This window comes from Dendrobates tinctorius, unplaced genomic scaffold (genome assembly GCF_039654945.1).
Source record: "Dendrobates tinctorius isolate UK_male_01 unplaced genomic scaffold, ASM3965494v1 ptg000037l, whole genome shotgun sequence".
Taxonomy (NCBI): Eukaryota; Metazoa; Chordata; class Amphibia; order Anura; family Dendrobatidae; genus Dendrobates; species Dendrobates tinctorius.
The window spans coordinates 25,069,322-25,090,968 of record NW_027361705.1 but is presented as its reverse complement, the minus strand read 5'-3'; the positions used below and the strand labels follow the sequence as shown (position 1 = coordinate 25,090,968).

Below are 21,647 nucleotides of genomic sequence, written 5' to 3'. Positions count from 1 at the left end.
GTACCCAGGGCCTGGAGGACAGTCTCCTCTCCTCCACACTGTGGGTACCAAACGCACATGAGACGCTTAACTTCCCGCATGGTGGGCATAGCCACATGCGGGAAGTAAGCGATTCTCATGCATTCCTATGAGTGCGGAATCGCTGCAATTCTTTGCGATTCCACACAAAAGAATGATCATGCTGCGATTTTTTCCGCAATGCGATTCTGCCGCGGAAAAAAGCGCAGCACTAGCACAGCATGTGCAGAATGCCATAGGAATGCATGGGGGGCGTTCTGTACACGATTTTTAAACGTTTTCGCGCCGAAAATCGCGGCAAAAACGCTTAAAAATCGCTACGTGGGCACACAGCCTTAATGCGGTTTTCTTGCGGTTTTTGTGCGGTTTTCCACTGCGGTTTTCCTCCTGTGGATTTGGAGACTGGGGAGGTGGAAAACCGCACAAAAGAAGTGACATGCTGCGGATTTTGTACCGCAGGAAAACCGCGCGGAAAAAACCGCAGCGTCTGCACAGTGGTTTTTTTTTTTTTCATTGATTTACAGTACATGCTACTGTAAATCACACTGCGGATCCGCAGCGTTTCTGCGAGGTAAAATCCGCTGCGGATCCGCAGGAATTCTGCATCGTGTGCGCACAGCCTAAAAACACTGACGCGTTTCAGGATAAAATTCCTTAATCATAGCTGTTCAATACCGTATTGTACGTATGGAACTTTATTCCGAAACATGTCAGTGTTTTGATACCTACTTTTAATGTTGTCTATACACATGGATTTGAAATAAAGAGTTTATCCAGGAGCACAGAATGCAGACATTTTCTTCTGTTGGACTTTTCTAACAGCCACCTCTTAGAGAAGACCATTATTTTTTCCAGATCAGATTGCTGTTACAGATTCTCCATTTAATCATCTACTATACACACTGGACATAATCTTTGAAAGGAGCACTCCTCTAGAAGACTTCTTGTGGAGTACTTTTTGGTTGCCTTCTCATTGAGGTTTCACTGTATGATAAAGTCTTGGAAGAAAGCTCTAGAGAAATCTAACTATAGGAATAAAAGCTCCTTAGTGGATCATCATACAAAGACAATAACTTAAGAGGCAGAAGATGACAGTCAGATAAAAACTTTTTTCTAATAGGGGACCACCCATGCTGAAACCCATATTCCTCTATTCTGCAAGCCATGTCACCCTTCTCTTAGCATACTGGTAGGTCTAAAAGTTAAAGGGTTGTCCCACAATTCCAACTTATGAGTTATCCATAGGTAATAAATTACTAGGCTCATGAGAGATAACACTCTAGTGTGATCAACTTGCTGATTTATGCTATGCTCGCCCTGGGATCTTGGCTTCTTTTTTTAATTGTAGCTATGGTGCGGCATCAGTTCCTTCTTTTGATAGTTCAAAAAGGTGCACAACAGACCAATCTAGGCTCCTTCCTTCTTTCAATTTTGTTACAAGTGTTATTCCTCCGTCAAAATTGATGAAGCCCCCTGCATTAGTGCAGATGTGAACAGAACCTCAGACAGTTCTTCTTCAGTTTACCTAAAACACTGTCCTATGTAGCTCATTGTCTTTTACTTATATGGTGGCAACATATTATGCAGTGTTGTGCACATTGTAGAGTTCATCATCTACATAAAGCTCATAGTGTAACCATTCAGTGGGGCGCACAATATAAATTCCCTATCAGTATGGCTTTGGAGTCTGAGAGGAAAACAGAGAACTCCATCTTAAAACCACCATAACTACAGTAAACCTAAGCACTAGAATAAATACACAACACATTATTTTGGTTGTCAAAATGGCCACAGCTTTATTTAAATCCCAGGATTAAAACAATCACAGTAGGAGTCAGGTGAAATGCTAGTACATTGGGATTCACAAGTACTGTGATATCCCAGCTGTCTGACATACAGAACCAGGCCAGACAGCCATAAAGGGGCGGCACGCACTGGTGGCCATTCAAGCAGAGCCAGTAATGACCCTATTATCCTCACTCCTGTGCTTAACCACTGTGCCCGCCCCTGATTGACGTTACCATTACAACGTCCTTGAGGCTGGCCACCAAAGCCGAGCCTGTTCACCACATGACAGCTTATTGTGAAGTTTAATTGAAAAAGTAGATTTCTTTCACTAAACACTAATTTTGAGAACTCTTTACCCCCACAACCATTTTATTTTTTTTTATTCAGTTCCGGAAATGTATAAGATGTGGGATAAGTGAGGTTGAAAACACCATGTAAATTTACAACCAAGGTATACAACAGGTTGATACTGGAAAATATCCCAGCATAAGGTCAGATATATGCTGTAACAATAAATGAGAAGAAGCCGCCTGCTCCTCTACAGCAGTTACAGACAGACACGGCTCTCTAATCACCAGATGCACATAAATCGTAAGAAATATAATATCTAGGTCTGGTATAAAATGCCTGCAGCCGTAGGTGCAGAAAACTGCAAGGTCTGTACCCCAGTCAATCACTCTACCTATATACAATAAACGAGAGACAGGGATGAAAAATAGGCCCATGATGTGTCCTCCAGAGCAAGGTGCAGCATCACACTAGGAGTGCCCACTCACCGCGCCGCCATGTGCTGAGTTATTAGCGCCCACTCACCGCTCCATCATGTGCTGAGTTATTAGCGCCCACTCGCCGCTCCGCCATGTGCTGAGTTATTAATGCCCAATCCCCGAATATTTATTTTACATATGATAAAACATATGTAATAAGGCTCCAGGTAATCCACACAGGCATGTGCTATCCACCATCTTAGGTAAAAATAAGCACTCGGTGGGTATACACCGATCCTGCAAACATATGAGGGGGACAATATACAGAAACAGGATGGATCTATCAGGCAGGACAGCATGTAACAAAAGAGGACTAAAGGCTGCCATAGTTACAGAAACAAAGCACTGAGATGGAAGTCATGTACAGATTATATGTACAGCAGGGGCGTAACATTCCCGGTCGCAAGGGTCGCAGCTGCAATGGGACCCCTGAGCACTTAGGGGCCCGGGCCCCAGGGCCGCCAGTCAGGGCATTAATGCCCTGACTGGCGAATGGAGCCCCTATGAGCAGAGAGGGCCCGCATCGGGCCCCAGCGGCGGGGCAGGCTGGGCGGGAGGGGGGTCATAGACGCACCATGTCAGCGCCGACTCCCCCTGCCGCATTGAACTACGCCGGCGTCTATGACGTCGGCACAGTTCAAAGCAATGATGGAGGAGAGCGTCAGCTGATGCTCCCTCTCCCATCATTCCCCGCTCTGCCTCTGACACAGCGGGTGTGCGATGACATCATCGCGTTCTCACTGTGTATCAGGAAGAGCAGGAGACAGGAGCAGCCAGCAGTGCGGGCACTAGGAGAAGAGGTGAGGAGAGTTTTTTTTTATGCAACAGTGAGTACAGCCAGGACTTTGGGGCCATTCTTGGGGGGCTGTATACTATGGGGGGTGCTGTGCTATATACCATGGGGGTGCTGTGCTGTATACCATGGGGGCGCTGTTCTATATACAATGGGGGGATGCTGAGCTGTATACCATGGGGGGTGCTGTGCTGTATACCATGGGGGGTGCTGTTCTGTATACCACGGGGTTGTATACCATGGGGGTGCTGTATACCATGGGGGTGCTATATACCATGGAGGGGTGTATACCATGGGGGTGCTGTGCTACATACCATGGGGGGTGCTATGCTGTATACCACGGGGATGGGTGCTGTGCTGTATACTATAGAGGGCTGTAAACCATGGGGGTGCTGTGCTGTATACCATGGGGGTTGTATACTATGGGGGGGTGCTGTGCTGTATTCCATGGGGGGCTGTATACCATGGGGGGTGCTGTGCTGTATACCATGGTGGGCCGTATACCATGGGGGGTGCTGTGCTGTATACCATGCAGTGCTGTATACCATGGGGGTGCTGTGCTGTGTACCATGCAGTGCTGTATACCATGGTGGTGCTGTGCTGTATACCATGGGGGGCTGTATACCATGCAGTGCTGTATACCATGGGGGTTGCTGTGTTGTATACTATGGGGGGGCTATATGCCATGGGGGGAGTTCTGTGCTGTATACCATGAGGGGGGACTGGGCTGTATACCATGTGGGGCTGTATACCATGCGGGGCTGTGCTTTATACCATGCGGTGCTGTGTTGTATACCATGTGGTGGTGTGCTATATACTATGCGGCTGTGTTATATACCATGGGGGCACATTATATTCTATGGGGGAGGCTGTGTTATATAATATGGGGGGCAACATTATATTCTATGGTGTAGCAAGTCAGACACCTGTCTTCTGCTCCTTTCATTCTCAATGTTGGGGTGGAGTTATGGGAGTGGTGGGGCTGCGGACAGTTCCAGGGATAGAGCCTGGGCTGGTCTCAAGGGGGCCCCCAAAATTTTGCCAGTATGGGGCCCCAAAAATTCCTAGTGGCAACCCGAGGTGGTGGTGGGGACCCATTTGAAAGTTTGCATCGGGCCCATAACTTTGTAGTTACGCCACTGATACACAGTGAGGATAATAACCTGGAGACACAGGATCTCTATACCCATCATGATCCATATATGGCAGAGTCAGAAGTGATAACCTGTACCACAGGTCTGTATACATGATAAATACACAGCACAGGGATGGAGCCTGTACACAGATACAACGTATATAGTGAGAGTAACCTGGTTACACTGGATTTGTACACCCAGGATGATCAGTATGTAGCAGAGATGAGGTCACATACAGGTCATAAGACTCCATAAATGGGAAGGGGGGATAATCAGCACACAGCAGGGTCAGTATACACTGTACCAACATGAAGTGCAGCCTCTCATCATCATACATATACCATCCCCCGACTGGTCCTCTCACCAGTGTCTCTAATACACGTGACTGCCCAGCTCCACCATAGTAATGGCAGACACTGTGTCCCTGCCCTGTCCTAGCATACATAAACCATCTCCCAACTGCTCCCCTCTCACCAATGTCTCTAGTATATGTGACTGACCAGCTCTACCAAAGTAATGGCAGATACTGTATGTGTCATGACAGATATGTGCTCACAGCCCTTGTTCCCCATATTATACAGTCAGCAGCACGCAAACTCATAAAGACTATGTATAATACGCAGCGACATTAATTTCTGAGGTAATATTGATTCCATGAATGCTGTAGGAGCTGATACTACAGTGGTACACAGTGTCAGAGGTAGATGTGGAGTAGTATATCAGCCATGTCTGCAGGGAGATCACACAGGAGCTGCCTCTGCAGTGTGTGAGGTAAGTTGTAGCAGACACATGACGGAACATGGCAGCTACATGAATTTCTGAGGTAATGTTGATGCCATGTATGATGCAGGAGCTGATAATACACTTGTACACAATGTATGAGGTGAATGTGCTTCTATCAGCTGTAATGTGAGGTGATAACCCCAGTATTATACTCCCTGACACTGCAGACATGTTTCTTCCAGTTCATCCGGTGAGAGAAAGAGGGAGAGACACAGTTACCTCCTCTGTATTACCCCCACCGTCCTCACAGTAGCACACCAGGCACAGACATACTGAGCTTGGTGGTTTCTAACTCATTGTAGATGTTGTCCTTGGTGGGATATGAACGCAAGGCTCCAATGCTGCAAAGCTACAGTGCTAACTACTGAGCCACCATGCCGCCCTAATGATTATCCAAAGAGTAGATGGCATGGTAATATGAAGTCATAGAGATTCATAAATGTCTACAACTATCGTGTGGTCAATGATTTATATGAACAGGGCTTATGACTGATATATATTTATTTTTTAGATGTGAATGAATGCTTAGAGAATTCCACCCTTTGTTTCTCTGGAAGCTGCATAAATACTCTGGGGTCTTATGTCTGCTTGTGTCCTGTTGGGTTTCTACCAATTAATGGTATTTGTGCAGGTAACAATAGCTAACATTTTACTGTGACCAAACTTTTATGTATGAAATGTAGTAGTTTTGTGCATATATATATATATGTATGTTGCAGCTGTTACTCCTGAGGCACAGACAGTTGGCTTTCTACAAGCAGTGTCCACCATACCGCAAATGAAGCCAACCTCTCCACCACCAGTAAGCCCGGGACCACTTGTAACCACTGCCTCCCAGACTACGGTGGTCAGCACTATATTATCAAAAATGTTTACAACAATGTCTACCTCAAAACCACAAACTGCAACCACCAATCTGGATCCTTTCCCACCACCTCAGCACCTCAAAACGGGTAATTCGCAACTAGCTCAAAAATCCTCCGGGGTCTCCCACATGTCATTGAAAGAAAACATTATTTTTCCAACTGGAGCTCCCACTACCACGCACACAAATTTTCACTGCTGGCACAACCAGGAATTACGACAAACTGGCAGCTCATGGACTGAAGCAGATTGTATGGATTGCATTTGCCAAGTAGGTTACACAGCTTGAAGATTTGATTCCATTTTATTGTCCACTTCATAGAATTACTGTCTTAATACATGTTGCAGGAAGGTACTATATCCTGTGAAAGAAGAATATGTAACCCAACCTGCTCACATCCAGTTCTGCACCCAGAAAGTTGCTGTCCTACATGTGATGGTGAGTATTTTAAAAAACAAACAAATAAAGTAGCGCTCTGTAGTGCTATAGCATGAAAACATAAAACATATGATATATGAATTACATTACTGCTCTAGAAAATAGGAAACATTGAGAATACTCAGCGCATAAATTGGCCAATTCATGTGTACCCAGCAGCCACAATAAGATGATTCTCATTGCTGGGAATCTATCTAATGTGAATGCTCTCCTAGGCTAAAGCGTACATTTATGTCGGTAGATAGGATCCTGCTATGATTAAAACCACCAGAGGCTGATGGGTGCAGTGCTCTGTAAGAGAGACTATGTATACAAATAACAAAAGACTGACCGCCACTACCCAAAAAAAAATCAGGTGTGTACAGGTGCAAACTAAGAATAGCCATCTTCATATGTAACCAACAAATAAAGTTGTGCCCTATATTGCTATAACATGTAAACATGAAATATATGAAATATTAATTTCATTTACTGCTCTAGAAAGTAGGAAAAATTGAGAATACTTAGCGCATAAGTTGGCCAATTCATGTGTACCCAGCAGCAGATAAGGTGATTCTCATTGCTGGGAACCTATCTAATGTGAATCTTCCCCTAGGCTAAAGCCTATATTTTTGTGGGTAGATAGGATTCACATTAGGCAGGTTCCCAGCAATGAAAATCGCCTTATCGAGACTGCTGGACATACATGAATTGGTCAATTTATACGCTAAGTATTCTCAATTTTTCTTATTTTCTAGAGCAGTAATGCAATTCATATTTCATATAATTCATGTTTCCCTGCTATAGTGCTACAGAGTGCAACTTTATTTCTTGGTTATGCATAGTAACATAGTAACATAGTAATTAAGGTTGAAGGGAGACTTTAAGTCCATCTAGTTCAACCCATCATATCCTAACTTGCCCTAACATGTTGATCCAGAGGAAGGCAAAAAAAAACCATGTGGCAAACAGTAAGCTTCACATTGGGGAAAAAAATTCCTTCCCGACTCCACATACGGCAATCAGACTAGCTCCCTGGATCAACGCAACACTAAGGAAACTAGTGTATATACCCTGTAATATTATACTTTCCAAGAAAGGCATCCAGTCCCTTCTTAAATTTTAGTAGGGAATCACTCATTACAACATCATATGGCAGAGAGTTCCATAGTCTCACTGCTCTTACAGTAAAGAATCCGCGTCTGTGAGTATGCTTAAACCTTCTTTCCTCCAGACGTAGAGGATGCCCCCTTGTCCCCGTCACAGGTCTAAGAGTAAAAAGATCATTAGATAGGTCTTTGTACTGTCCCCTCATATATTTATACATTGTAAAAAGATTACCCCTAAGCCTTCGATTCTCCAAACTAAATAACCCCAAGTGTAATAACCTGTCTTGGTATTGCAGACCCCCCAGTTCCCTAATAACCTTGGTCGCTCTTCTCTGCACCCGCTCCAGTTCAGCTATGTCTTTCTTATACACCGGAGACCTGAACTGTACACAGTATTCTAAGTGTGGTCGCACTAGTGACATTATAGAGGTAAAATTATGTTCTCCTCATGAGCATCTATGCCTCTTTTAATGCATCCCATTATTTTATTTGCCTTTGCAGCAGCTGCCTGACACTGGCCACTAAATGTGAGTTTGTTGTCCACCCATACACCCAGGTCTTTTTCAGTGACAGTTTTGCCCAGTGTTTTACAATTAAGCACATAATTATACATCTTGTTTGTTCTACCCAAGTGCATGACCTTACATTTATCCCCATTAAAGCTCATTTGTTATTTATCAGCCCAAGCTTCTAGTTTACATAAATCCTCCTGTAATATAAAATTGTCCTCCTCTGAATTGATTACCCTGCAGAGTTTAGTGTCATCTGCAAATATTGAAATTCTACTCTCTATGCCCCTTACAAGGTCATTAATAAATATGTTAAAAAGAAGCGGGCCCAAAACTGACCCCTGTGGTACCCCACTGCTAACCGTGACCCAGTCCGAGTGTGCTCCATTAATAACCACCCTTTGTTTCCTATCCCTGAGCCAGCTCTTAACCCACCTACACATATTTTCCCCTATCCCCATTGTTCTCATTTTATGTATCAACCTTTTGTGTGGCACCGTATCAAAAGCTTTTGAAAAGTCCATGTACACCACGTCCACTGCATTCCCTTGGTCCAGTCCGGAACTTACCTCTTCATAAAAGCTTATCAGATTAGTCTGACAGGAACGGTCCCTTGTGAACCCATGTTGATATTGGGTCATAAGTTTATTCTTCTCCAGATACTCCAGTATAGTATCTCTTAGAAAACCCTCCAGGATTTTACCCACAGTTGAGGTTAAACTTACTGGCCTATAATTTCCAAGTTCAGTTTTTGTCCCCTTTTTGAATATTGGCACCACATTTGCTATACTCCAGTCCCGTGGTACAGACCCTGTTGTTATGGAATCTTTAAAGATTAAAAATAATGGTCTATCTATGACTGTGCTTAATTCCTGCAGTACTCGGGGGTGTATCCCATCCGGGCCCGGGGATTTGTCAATTTTAGTGATTTTTAGCCGCCGCCGTACTTCCTGCTGGGTTAAGCAGGTGACATTTAATGGACAACTTTAAACCCTGATCATGTTATCCGTCATGGGATTTTCTTGTGTAAACACTGTTGAAAAAAAGTCATTTAGCATATTGGCTTTTTCCTCATCCTCCTCCACCATTTCACCCAGACTATTTTTAAGGGGGCCAACATTATCATTTTTTAGCTTCTTACTATTTATGTAGTTAAAGAATATTTTGGTATTATTTTTACTTTCTCTGGCAATGAGTCTCTCTGTCTCAATCTTTGCTGTTTTGATTTGCTTTTTACAGAATTTATTTAATCTTCTGTATTTAGTTAATGCCTCATCACTACCTACTTGCTTTAATTCTCTAAATGCTTTATTTTTATCTTATTGCTCCCCTTACAGCACTATTTAGCCATAGTGGTTTCCTCCTATTTCTCGCATGTTTATTCCCATATGGTATATATTGTGCACAGGTCCTATTCAGAATGCTAATAAACGTCTCCCATTTTCTTTGTGTATTTTTATGTCTCAGGATATTGTCCCAGTTAATTGCACCAAGATCATCTCTCATCCGTTGGAAATTTGCTTTCCTGAAGTTTAGTGTCCTTGTAACCCCTCTACTACACATCTTATTAAAGGATACATGAAAACTTATTAATTTGTGATCACTATTACCCAAGTGACCCCCAACCCTTACATTTGATATAGAGATGGCTACTCTTAGTTTGTACCTGTACACACCTGTATTCTGTTTGGCAGTGATGATCAGTCTTTTGTTATTTCTTTAAAAAACAGATCCTATAAAATTGTGTAGTAATTAACCTGAGTTATAGGATATTTTTACCGTTGACCTTGCAATATTTGGACTGTTCACCATAATAGCTTAAACACTTGTGGTCTGGTACAGGGTGCTTCTTCAAGGAGACATTGAGGGCAGATGGAGAACTTTTCCCCACTTTCCCGGATAACTGCACAATATGTATTTGTTTGGTAAGTTATTAAGATTGAAACTTTTGGTTTCTTTCCTAATTTTATTTATCTAATTTCCCATTGCATATATAGCACCAACCATTTCCGCAGCGATGTACAAAGATTATCACAATTCACATCACATCTAATCTCCAGATCTCTAATTCACTCTTGAACCAATTTCATATGGTGCCAATACACCTTACATCACTGTCAGCTAGCCGCTCATATTCTCACGTAACTCAGGAAAGTATGTAAGGGACCTCAAAGAAGAGATTGGAGTAAGCCACTGAGAAACACTTGGGTCCATCAGTTCTGTTGCATATTCTGTTCAAGTGAGTTATCAATATTGGATCACATCAATATTAAAAAAATAACTAGCCACTTTCTGACAGTACAGAGTAAAGGCTCAATGTCTCATATAAAATGACAATTTCATTTGTCAAATATTTTCATTGTTAATCGCATTTTGTCTTTTTTTCTATCTATTTTGGTTAATATTGCAGGCTGGAAATATCACCTGTATCCCGCCCGTGTGCCCGCCTATTTCTTGCTCTGACCCTTTCATGTCAGATTGCTGCTTACGGTGCCCAGGTCTGTACTATGCTTATATACCGTGTAACTCAGGGTAATATTAAACAATGCACTTATGCAATCGTGAGCCGATAATCCAATGACCAATAACCCATGGCAATTAGATACTAGTTAGATTTTTGACTTCCATGTCCGCGAGTTGGGTCATGTGTTGCAACTATGCTTGACTGTAGTGGAGTGCGTTAGAATTCTAGACACTAGACAAGTGTTTCCAGGGGTTAAAACAGATTCTTATTTTTTTCCCAACCCTTCTGTATCGGGGTCTAACATCTTTATGTGTGCAATTCTCGCATAGTGATTGCTGTCTTGGTTTTAAACTGACCATACTTTAATACTTTAATTCTAGATGGATGTGAATTCCAAGGAAACCTTTATCCTCATGGTGCCAAGTTTAGCCGAGATGAAAATGGATGCACATCTTGTGTATGCCAGGTTTGTACCAATACTATTCTTTTACCTTGTTCTTGTTCATTGTAAATATTGCCGTCTCCATTTGTACTCCTTATTCCTATAGAATGGAGCAGTGGAGTGCTCCTTTGTCCCATGTCCCAGCTTAGAATGCCCTAGAGAGGACTGGGTGCTGGAGTCCGGACAGTGCTGCTTCAAATGCCAGGAGCCACCACAAAGCACAGGTATTGGATAGTTATGGGATGCTCAATAGAGGAAATGTAGAGTGCAAGCTACCATTAACATTGCTTTGACCACCAAGTCAACTCTGTAAATATACTTTCTGCAGGAGTTTTACTTAAAGGGAATCTATTACCAGATTTTTACTAATCCATCAGAGAGCAGCATAATGTAGGGGCAGATTCCCCGATTCCAGTTATATATCACTTACTGGGCTGCTTGTTGTAGTTTTGATAAAATCACAGTTTTTTTCTTCTGCAGATTTACCAGTTCTCTGCATGCTGAGCTGTGTATAACCCCGCCCACACCACTGATTGGCTGCTTTCTTTTTACACAACTCATTGGCAGAAAGCGAGGGATGGGGTTATACAAAGCATGTGAATATGGAGGACTACAGGGCAGCAGGTTTACTAGTCATCTGGTCATAATCTCCTGCTGATAAAGCAGTGATTTTAACAAAACTACAGCTAGCATCCTAGTAAGTAACAAATCGCTGGAATGAGGCTGTCTGTCTCCAGAATATGATCCTCTCAGATTAGGGGACAAAAATCTCTATCCCTATTTATTTGCAATAGCTTTTTATAGAGTTTTTTAAAAATTAAGTGATACGCTATTAACTTGAGAAATTTGAATTAGATGAAATTTACTAAAACTTGGGAGAAATATACATAATGTACTTTAACACACAAAGCAAAACATGTACACCGTCCTACTCAGCCTTCTAATGCCCTGTACTAGGTCAGGTATAACTATAACCTGTTCAGTATTTACATGCAGCTGCTGTCAGAGCTGTGAGTATCTGATCAATGGGGATGCCAGGTGTCGTACCCCCACCTATGGAGAGGTCATCAATATGTTGTGACGCTACACTTGACTTAGGAAGTTGTGTATATGAGAATGCTTCTTATGTAAATTATATTGCTGTATGTATAGGATGTCCCTTTGATGACAATGGAATTGAGATTCCTATTGGGCAGATCTGGTCCCCTGGAGATCCCTGCTCCATCTGCATTTGCCAGGTGAGTTGAATTGTGATCCCATCATTGGGGCAGTAATGAACATTGTTACTTTGCAGTGCTTGGGTTTTGGACAATATCTGCACGCCGTTTGTATGTTTTCCCTATATCTGCACACATTTGCAACTTCTGTCCTAGACCACATAACTTACATTGTCTCTTGTTGATCCAACTGGGTCGCCCCCCTGGCTTCACCCAGGGCTGTGGGGTACTCGGTACCGGGCCGGTGTCAGGGGGATGATGTGTCACAGCAGCGGTGACCCGGTCCGTGGCCCTGGGCCCCAATATCAATGACGGTGGTGTTTGGTTGTAATATAAAGTTTGTGACGCCACCCGTGGTATTTGGCAAGTAAGATGGTGAGCCAACGCTGCTTGCAGATCCACTGGGACTGATGGTGTGATGCAGCTAAGATGGTGTAGCTCCCCACAGGTGGAGCTGTAGTCCCAGGGAAGTGTATAGGTGCGATGGAGTAGGGGCACAGAATGGTGTAGATGTTGATACCCCCAATGTAGCGGTGCTGATGCGGGAATGAATGGAGGACACCAGTGCTTGCAGTTTAAAAGCTTTACTCACAGTTTGTAGTGCACACAGGTGCCCGCTTTGGTACCGTGTCCTCCGGGACAGAGGCCCAGCCAACCTCCAGGCAAGATAGGGCTCTCCCCGCCAGCACCCCTCCAACATGTGCCTTTGCTGAACGACTCCTCTATAGCTCTTATTGGTGTGAAGAGCTCCAGCACCGTGGTTCTCTGAAATTCCTCCTGTCAGATGTTCCTAACAACTCTCTCACTTGTATGACAGACAGCTGTAGCCTGCTTCGGGGACTCCCTACTCCTGAATCCCGGCTCTCTATCCGTTTCGCTGTTGTGTCCCAAGTCTTGGATGGGAGTAGTGCATTTATAGCCAAATACTCCACCGGTGTCTGCTGCAGAACCATAAGTGTCCATACAACCTCGGGGACCGGGCCCCGGCCGTGCGCTGAGAACCTATAGGCAGGGTTCCTATCCAACTCACTCCTCCTCTCTGTTCTCCTTCCACTTAGTTCCGTGCTTGTCTTTCTCTCTCTTATGGAAATGCAGGTTACAGTTCTACGTCTCTCTCTCTCTCTCTTCCAGGGACCCTCACTCCTGTCTGATTGGCTTCCATCCCGACTGACCTTCTGTCAGCCTGTCCTTCGACTCCCCTCTGGGAGACCGACCTCGACTCCCCTCCGGGAGACTGACCTGTAATTCTATCTTTCCTAGTCTTTTTATACTAACTCCACCCACCTCCCAGCACATCTCGTGTTACGAAGCAGGGTTCCACGAAGGGTGCTCTGCTACCCCCAGCCTGAAGTTGCTAGGTGTCCCTGCTGAACTATCCTGTGTGTGGGATGCAGGTGTTGGAGTGTGGCAGGGAGTTCCCTCCTTACCTGGATGGTGGGGCACTGCACCTTAGGAGAAGGTGCAGTACCTCTGTGGCGACTGAGCCTCAGGGGTGCCACACAACCCCTCCACTATCTATCCTACACGTTCCAGTAAGAACTATTGTCCAAGAATACATTTTAGGCCTACTGGGAAACCAGATCACTACTAAAATCCCTGTTAGTGCAAAAGGGATTCTTTCCACTATTCTACAAACCTAACTGCATCCTTCCCAGTTTTAGGAACAGCACCATTTTCACTAACAATTTAAGCTCACTGTTCGCCATGAAACTCAAATAGCCTCACTAGGAAAGAAAGCCAAACTGTCTTCCATTCTAAGGTTCTGGGCAAACACCTTACTCGATCCAGCTATATGTAAGTTTAGCACCTGACACAGTAAACTGTGCACTTCTAAAACTAGTGACCAAGCTCCCCAATTTATCAGCTTTCTCCAGATTTCCCCCACTAGAGAAAAAAAAAGGGTGAGCCTGTTACGGGCTAGCGGAACGCACCAAATAATAAAGGTGGTAAGAGGTGCGTTCACAGCCTGGGGTCCATCGTGCAGAGATGGAAACCTGCTGCTCAGTAATGGCGGAGACTATGCGGCAAAATAATAAATGAGCACACGCAGGTTAGCGTCACCCGGTGTGTACAAGAGCGAGTTTTGTTGATTCACAGAACCGCGGTGTCGAACAATGTAAGTGCCGAAGCCTGTTAAACTCACAGGGCTCGGCCGGGTGAGCGCTAGTATACAGACACAGGACTCCAGCCCAAGGACACGGGGTTAGATTCCCTCTAGTCCATTAGCGCTCGGCGCCGCTGCAGTGAAGCCAGCAAAAGAGAAACAAAGGAGTAACTCACTAGTGTGCACTGCACCGCTCTGGCGGAAGCCACTAACCACCCAGACTGAGGCGGAAAGTGCTAGACCTGCGCACGGAGCCGCGCTGGCGGATGCAACCACTAGGTGCCTTGTGCTGGATGGCACAATATGGCGCTGAGAGAGGTGCTGTGATTAGGAAGCACTGTGGCACTATGCTTATGTAGGTAACAGCAGGTACACAGGATGCAGTGACGAGACGCGAGACTGGATTGAACTTTGGCTAGAGAAATTGTATAAATTTAAGCCACTAGGGCTATGCTAAGCAACCAAAACACAATAACAGCTATTGTCCTCGCAGGAATTCTGCACAAACAAACACTTTCAGAGAGAACACGACTAACCCGGCAAAGGCCGGTTGCTATAGGGCCGCGATATGGCCGACTACGGGTCCTTATTTCCTATAGTGTCACTTATCCATCCTGACGTCCCTCGGCATCTCTGATGAGGCTGCTTTGGTGTCGCAGCTGCTGGGCCCAGCTGCTGAAGAACTGTCGTAATCTTCGGACTCCCCAGCGCCCAGGAGGAGTTGGGGCACAACAGGCCCTGAGGAAGTCCTTTGATGACATAACCCCCTGTAGAAACAGCGGGGTTCTACTCGTAAGCGAGTTCAATAAGACTCCAGTCTCCAAGCAGGGTTGTGTCGCAGTTACCAGGAGTGGCGGTTGGCAGACCACGTGCACGGCCTTGGCCTAGGCAAAGAGTTTCTCTGTAGGCGAGGAGTAGGCCCCAACTGCTGACTGCAACAGGGTGACGTCAACTCCGGGCAATGATGAATAGGCCGCAGCCGCGGGCTGAAGTGGGGCGGTAGCGGGCAGGCCGCAGGCGCGGGCTGGAGTGAAGCGGCAGCAGCTGCGAGGGGTGGCGGACAGGCCGCAACAGGCTGGAGCACAGCGGTAACAGCTGCAGAAGACTGTGGGCAGGTAGTGACCCCGAATTGGAGTGAAGCGGCAGTCTCTTGTTGGTAAGTTCGGCGCTTACTCTCCGCAGGCCACTGTAAGTCTCCCCTCTGCCGCTGGTCTCCTCTCTGGTCACCGTCTGTCACTCTGGCTCTCTCAAACTCCCACAGTCTCTTGCTTTGTGTCTGCCATTCCGCCAAATGACTCCCCTGTGCGCTCCCTGTCCCTTTTATGCTCGCCTCTCCCCTTGCTGTCCTGTCACTCCCAGCAGTGTCCTCTCCTCCTCCGTTCCCCGGGTACAGTTCCCTTAGGAAGCTAGATGGTCCCCTTGGTTCCGGCCCGGACACTCTGTGGGGGCCCTTCTCCCTACACTTAGTCACTACAAGGCACTGACTTAACTAAGATAACCCAACAATATGCGTATTAAAGGGAAGGGGTTTCACCAGATCCATGTATCCATCATCACACACACAAGTTATAATAACTGTCTATACTAGCGCATGGCTGAGCGGCCATGCGAACCTTTTATAGCAGCGTTCTTCCGGGACCTTCCTGATGGTCCAATCCGAGCTGGAGAAGAATCTGAGCATGTGACCTCTGATCTCCAGTGAGAGATCGTCCCACAGGCATGCTCAGTGGACCGAAAGGAGTCCCTGGAGTAGCTCGCTGCTGACCAGCATGCATTGCTATAGCTGGACAAGAGGTGGCAGCAGCAACCAAACCCACAGTGCTAGTCTGAGCAGAGCACTGGGATCGACGAGTCTGCTGAGCAGCCTCCTCTGCGGCCGGAGAGGAATGGTAGACCGTCGAAGGCAGGGCTCTGGATTCCTGCTGTGCAGCAACAGGAACCCGATGCCTAACATTACCCCCCCAGGGCCCCATCCTCTCTGAGCCTCGCTACGCTCAAATGCTGCAACGAGTAGTGGAGCGTGGATGTTCTCCACTGGCTCCCAGGTCCAAGCCTCTGGACCATGACCCTTCCAGTCCACCAAATAAAACTTTTTACCACATACCACCCTGCATCCCACGATGGCATTAACCTCAAACTCGTCCGAGGACAGGTCTGATGTCCCGGCAGATGACTCGGAGAACTGGGACATGTGGACAGGCTTAAGGAGGGACACGTGGAAGGTGTCAGTGATAGCCAGGTGTGGTGGAAGGGCCAGACGGTGCTCCACAGGGTTGATCTGCTCAAGGACCTTGAAGGGGCCAATGTAGGGAGGTGCGAATTTAGTGGACTTGACTCGCAGCCTGATGTTACAGGCGGAGAGCCACACTAAGTTGTCAGGAGCAAAGGTCGGAGCGTGGCGCCAGTTCGTGTCGGCGGAGACCCTCATTCTCTCCTTGGAGGCCCAGATGGTATCCTGAGTGCAATCCCAAATGTCACATGCCTCCACCACCCAGTCTGCCACCCTGGAATCGGTGGACGACACGGGCATAGGGACAGGGATGAGCGGATGCTGGCCGTAATGGAGGAGGAATGGGATCTGACCGGTGGAATCGGCCACAGCATTGCTCAAAGCAAACTCTGCCCACGGTAGCAAGGAGGCTCAGTCATCCTGCCTGGCCGACACAAATTTCGTAGGTATGTGACCAGGGTCTGGTTGGCTCTCTCTACCAAGCCGTTTGTCTCGGGATGATAGGCCGTGGAGAGATTTAGCTCAATACTGAGCAGATTACAAAGCTCTCTCCAAAACCGAGACGCAAACTGGGGGCCCCGGTCACTGACTATCTTGTCTGGCATACCATGTAGGCGGAAGACGTGTTTGATGACCAGCGCTGCCAGGCCCTGTGCAGAAGGTAGCTGAGAGAGAGGCACCAGGTGCACCATTTTGGAGAAATGGTCGGTGACGACCCAGATAATTGTGCTGCCACTTGACTTGGGTAGGCCCACCACAAAGTACATGCCGACCATTTCCCAGGGCCTGTCTGCCACCGGCAGGGGGTAAATTAACCCAGCGGGTCTTTGCCGAGAAGGCCTGTTCTGGGCGCAGGAGACGCATGCCTGAATGTAGTCTCCAACGTCCCGGGCCATATGCGGCTACCAATATGTTCTCGCCAGTAGCTCAGAGGTCCCCTTCATCCCAAAGTGTCCATCCACCCTGGATGCGTGAGCGCCAAGAGAGGACTTCGGTGGCAAACGGGCAGGGACAAATGTCTTGCCCGGAGGCACCGACTCAAGGGCGACCGGAGCCACAGTCCTCAGACTCTCAGAAGGGACAATTAGCCGAGGCTCCTCATCCTCCTCCTCCGCTGACACCACAGAGCAAGAGAGAGCATCGGCCCGGACGGTCTTCTCATCGGAAAGGAAATGAAGGGTGAAGTGGAACCGGGAGAAGAAAAGGGACCATCTGGCCTGGCGAGAATTCAGCCGCTGGGCTGTCTGTAGGTAGACCAAGTTCTTATGGTCGGTGAACACCTGGAAAGGGAACCGAGCCCCTTCCAGGAGGTGTCTCCACTCCGAGAAGGCCAATTTAATTGGTAGCAACTCCCTGTCCCCGATGGAATAGTTCCTCTCCACTGGTGAGAAGGTCTTGGAATAGAAGAAGCAGGGGTGTTTCCGACCCTGAGCGTCCTTCTGAAAGAGGACCGCTCCAGTACCGACGGAAGAGGCATTCACCAAGATGAATGGTCTATCCACATCAGGACGATGTAGAATGGGAGCGCTAGCAAAGTGGGACTTGATGGAAAGCTATTCCGACCAGAACTTGGGGTTTGCTCCTGTGGCGCCCCTGAAGGCTCAGTCGCCACAGAGGTACTGCACCTCCTCCTGAGGTGTGGTACCCCACCATTCAGGTAATATGGAGACACCTGACCACACTCCTACATGTTGTGAGTTCATTTTCCCCTTCACTACTGAGGCCCGAGGAACTCACTCTTCTGGTAAAGAAAGGTAGTGAGCCTGATTATCAAACACCTGAGGCTGATGATGATGACTGGCTGAGTGGAGTTACTGACTGGATATACGGCTGCCGACGCCCTTTTAACCTGCGGGTGATTTCTCTGTGGGATCCTTGGAGACCAGTCTGAATTCCTGCTCCTCTAAAGCTAAGTTTGCTGCTCGGCTTTTTGCATTTGTGCTTTGACTTTGTTTTGCTTTGTTTTTCTGGATTTCTGCCATTCCCTGCTGGGGTGTGCTGAATTCCTTTAGCTCTGTCTTCTGAAAATACCTGAGTGCTGATTTAGTTTGTGAAGCCTAGCTGCTTCAGGGCCTTTTTCATATCAGCTTGTTGGCTTATGTCTTTGATAGGGTTTTTGCAGATTGCAGACAACAGCCTTCCTGTCCTTTCCTATCTAGGTAGTTTTGGGCCCCGTCTTTGCTCAGTCTATCTTTCTGTCTGTGTTAGTGTTTTCATCTTGCTTCACCGTCATTATATGTTGGGGGCTGCCTATTGCTTTGGGGTCTGCTCTGGGGCAGTTTAGATTTCCCCTTTCTTTCTTTAGGCCTATTTAATTCTCCGGCTGTGATCGAGGGGTCTAGGGCATCGTAGGAACCCCCCACGGCTACTGCTAGTTGTGTTGATAGTTGCCAACTTCTCTGGTTTTCTGGACTTAGCTTGTATTTCTGTTTTTGCCTCCTACGGTGACTCAATCATAACAGAATCACCCGCCATACCGCAGATCCTAGGGTACTCAGTAGCAGGAAAGAATTGTAAAAAAAATAAATAAATAAATAAAAAAAAAAAGTGTATATTTTTTCCTCTATATCTCTGAGGCCGTAGGGGGAATTTTTTTTTCTCTCAATGGAGATAAAGCAATTGTCTGATCGTGTGGAGCAGCTCGCTGCGGAAGTGCGGGGAATTTCCGCCTACCTTGCTCATTCACATGCTGCTGAACTAAAGATTCCTACACCTGATGTATTTTTTGGGGATCGGTCTAAATTTTTGAATTTCAAAAATAATTGTAAATTATTTTTTGCCTTGAAGCCTAACTCGTCAGGGAGCTCCGCGCAGCAGGTTAAAATTGTCATCTCTTTGCTGCGTGGCGATCCCCAGGATTGGGCGTTTTCTTTGAAACCAGATGATCCTATTCTGACTAATGTGAAGGCATTTTTTCAGGCCTTGGGGTTGTTGTATGACGAACCTAATGCCATTGATCAGGCTGAAAAGACCCTGCTGGCATTGAACCAGGGCCGTGATTCTGCAGAATTGTACTGTCAAAAATTCCGAAAGTGGGCAGTACTTACTACCTGGAATGATAATGCCTTGGCTGCTCTCTTTCGGAAGGGGTTGTCAGAAGCCATAAAAGATACTATGGTGGGATTTCCTGTTCCCTCTGGTCTTGACGATTCTATGTCATTAGCCATTCAGGTTGATCGGCGTTTGCGCGAACGCAAAGCTGCACGAGAGGTGTTGCCACCTGTTGAACAAATGTCTGAACCTATGCAATGTGATAGAGTTTTTTCCAGAGAGCAGCGTCAGGAGTTCAGAAGGCGTAATAAGTTGTGTTTTTTCTGTGGAGATGCCTCGCATATTATTTCTGTCTGTCCTAAACGAGAGAAACGCTTTGCACACACGTTTTCTGTTGTGGGCGTTCAACCTAAGTTTCTTCTGGCTATTACTCTGATCTGCTCCCTGCCCACATTTTCCGCCAAGGCTTTTGTGGATTCGGGAGCAGCCCTAAACCTAATGGACTTGGATTTTGCTAAACGTTGTGGATTTCCGATGACACCTCTGCAAACGCCTATCCCTTTGAGGGGGATTGATGCTACTCCTTTGGCTAAAAATAAACCTCAGTTTTGGACCCAGGTGGTAATGCGGGTCGCCCCAGACCATCAAGAAAATTGCAGATTTTTGGTGTTGCATAATCTGCATGATACTATTGTTCTGGGGTTTCCCTGGTTGCAAATTCATAATCCAGTTTTGGATTGGAAATCTGTGTCTGTGGTGAGTTGGGGTTGTCGGTGTGCCTTTAGTGAGGCTCCGGTGTTTTCCACCTCTCCTCAGTCGCATGATGTTCCTGATTATTTGGCGGACTTTTATGATGTATTTAGTGAGAATGAATCTGCGTCTCTGCCTCCTCATAGGAGTTATATGACGACCTGCATGGGCCTCATGCAGATTATGCAACACCAAAAATCTGCAATTTTCTTGATGGTCTGGGGCGACCCGCATTACCACCTGGGTCCAAAACTGGGGTTTATTTTTAGCCAAAGGAGTAGCATCAATCCCCCTCAAAGGGATAGGTGTCTGCAGAGGTGTCATCGGAAATCCACAACGTTTAGCAAAATCCAAGTCCATTAGGTTTAGGGCTGCTACCGAATCTACAAAAGCCTTGGCGGAAAATGTGGACAGGGAGCAGATCAGAGTAATAGCCAGAAGAAACTTAGGTTGAACACCCCCAACAGAAAACGTGTGTGCAAAGCGTTTCTCTCGTTTAGGACAGACAGAAATAATATGCGAGGCATCTACACAGAAAAAACAACTTATTACGCCTTCTGAACTCCTGACGCTGCTCTCTGGAAAAAACTCTATCACATTGCATAGGTTCAGACATTTGTTCAACAGGTGGCAACACCTCTCGTGCAGCTTTGCGTTCGCGCAAACGCCGATCAGCCTGAATAGCTAGTGACATAGAATCGTCAAGACCAGAGGGAACAGGAAATCCCACCATAGTATCTTTTACGGCTTCTGACAACCCCTTCCGAAAGAGAGCAGCCAAGGCATTATCATTCCAGGTAGTAAGTACTGCCCACTTTCGGAATTTTTGACAGTACAATTCAGCAGAATCACGACCCTGGCTCAATGCCAGCAGGGTCTTTTCAGCCTGATCAATGGCATTAGGTTCATCATACAACAACCCCAAATCTTGAAAGAATGTGTTCACATTAGTCAGAATAGGATCATCTGGTTTCAAAGAAAACGCCCAATCCTGGGGATCGCCACGCAGCAAAGAGATGACAATTTTAACCTGCTGCGCGGAGCTCCCTGATGAGTTAGGCTTCAAGGCAAAAAATAATTTACAATTATTTTTGAAATTCAAAAATTTAGACCGATCCCCAAAAAATACATCAGGTGTAGGAATCTTTGGTTCAGCAGCATGTGAATGAGCAAGGTAGGCGGAAATTCTCCGCACTTCCGCAGCGAGCTGCTCCACACGATCAGACAATTGCTTTATCTCCATTGAGAGAAAAAAAAATTCCCC

General features: G+C 46.3%; 1 protein-coding gene across 1 annotated transcript in view; it reads left to right on the top strand.

Annotated features, from left to right (window-relative positions):
• VWCE (von Willebrand factor C and EGF domains) overlaps window positions 1-21,647 on the top strand; it is a 260,888-nt gene that overhangs the window by 159,475 nt on the left and 79,766 nt on the right. Inside the window, exons 11-18 of the mRNA XM_073573945.1 lie at window positions 5,797-5,916; window positions 6,005-6,420; window positions 6,498-6,588; window positions 10,028-10,110; window positions 10,596-10,683; window positions 11,030-11,115; window positions 11,198-11,315; window positions 12,244-12,329. Of these exons, the coding sequence (XP_073430046.1) occupies window positions 5,797-5,916; window positions 6,005-6,420; window positions 6,498-6,588; window positions 10,028-10,110; window positions 10,596-10,683; window positions 11,030-11,115; window positions 11,198-11,315; window positions 12,244-12,329 (1,088 nt within the window). The remainder of the gene's footprint in view (window positions 1-5,796; window positions 5,917-6,004; window positions 6,421-6,497; window positions 6,589-10,027; window positions 10,111-10,595; window positions 10,684-11,029; window positions 11,116-11,197; window positions 11,316-12,243; window positions 12,330-21,647) is intronic.